The sequence below is a fragment of the Rhinopithecus bieti genome, unplaced genomic scaffold, assembly GCF_001698545.2.
Source record: "Rhinopithecus bieti isolate Rb0 unplaced genomic scaffold, ASM169854v2 scaffold_70970, whole genome shotgun sequence".
NCBI lineage: Eukaryota > Metazoa > Chordata > Mammalia > Primates > Cercopithecidae > Rhinopithecus > Rhinopithecus bieti.
In genome coordinates, this window is record NW_016900758.1 from 1 (window position 1) to 1,214 (window position 1,214).

Consider the following 1,214-nt stretch of genomic DNA (forward strand, 5'->3'; position numbering starts at 1 on the left):
TACTTTCTTCCCTTTTCCATTTATATGGTCAAATGGTCTTCTTGCTTGTTTTTTTTTTTCTAAAAGACAGTTTTATAAATACTCTGCAGCTCTTTTTTCTTTAACTTTTAAACATATAATTAATTTAATAACTTTGTAAAAGGAACTTCTCTCTTTTAAATAAAGGGCTATATAACCACACAAATAGGTCATGTAAACAGTGACACGGGACCCATCGCAGGGCACACTGGACTCACCCTCACGTAAGTGCACAGCCAGCGATTTGGTCTTGTTCAGTGCAACGGGTCAGGCCTGAGCGCACAGCCCTTGGCCCCAACTGCACGCCCCAGCACCACTGTGCCCAGGCTGGTGGTCCACCCATCAGGGCCTTCAAGGCTGCCCTACTCTCAGAGCAGAGCCCATCTCTTTGTGCTGGGCTAAGCTGAGCTGCCCTCCTGGGGCTAAAGAGAGTGAATCCTTTCCAGCCCACAAGCCTGTGGCCACTCGGGAGTGGAGGGCACACTGGAACCCTCACTGCTTGGGGACACGTGAGGCCCAGCGTGCCTTCTCCTTCTCTTTCCCGCAACTCTCTCAAGTCCATTCCCACAGCACCAACTCTGGACTCCAAGACTGCATGGCCCTGGTACAAAAGGGGTTGGGGCGACCCCACGTCACCGCCGAACTGACCAATCCCAACATACAAAACACACGACGACAATGACGAGATCAAAGGGGCTCAGCCCGGCGCCCCTGGGGTACAGGTTGTGCTTTGCAGGGAAGAGAGAAGGGCGGGGAAGAGAGGGAGGAAAGAGAAGAGAAGGAAACAGAGGGACAGGGCAGCCGAATTCGCCATGTGCCTAGTGGCCCCGCAAAGACCCGCCTGGGCAGACGCGCGTCCCTACGATCGGGCATCCGTCTTGGACTTTACTATTGTGATGACGCTGGTGGCGGCCACCTTGCCTGGGACGAGGGGCCCCAGGCCGGCGGCAAGGGGCCCCGGGCTGGTGCCACGGGGCTGCGGGCCACCGTCCGGGCGAAGGTCTGCAGCGCCTCGTACTTGGAGCGCAGTGCGTCGAGCTCCAGCTTCATGCTGGCGTTCTCCGAGGCCAGCTTCTCCACCTCCTGCTGCAGCTCCGCCTTTTGCTTCTCCAGCTCCTCCTTCTGCGTCACCCGCTTCACGCGGCAGCTGGCAGCGTAGCCACGGTTCTTGAGCGTGCGCCGGCGCTGCTTCAGCT

At 56.9% G+C, this 1,214-nt stretch overlaps 1 protein-coding gene across 1 annotated transcript; it reads right to left on the bottom strand.

Moving 5' to 3' along the window:
- Window positions 1-48: 48 nt before the first annotated feature.
- LOC108526044 (transcription factor MafG-like) lies at window positions 49-1,209 on the bottom strand (the record flags this gene model as incomplete). The annotated part of the gene is given in 2 exon segments (XM_017866743.1): window positions 49-969; window positions 972-1,209. Coding segments are annotated over 2 exon segments (330 nt in total), but the record flags the coding sequence as incomplete, so codon positions are not given.
- Window positions 1,210-1,214: the final 5 nt, after the last annotated feature.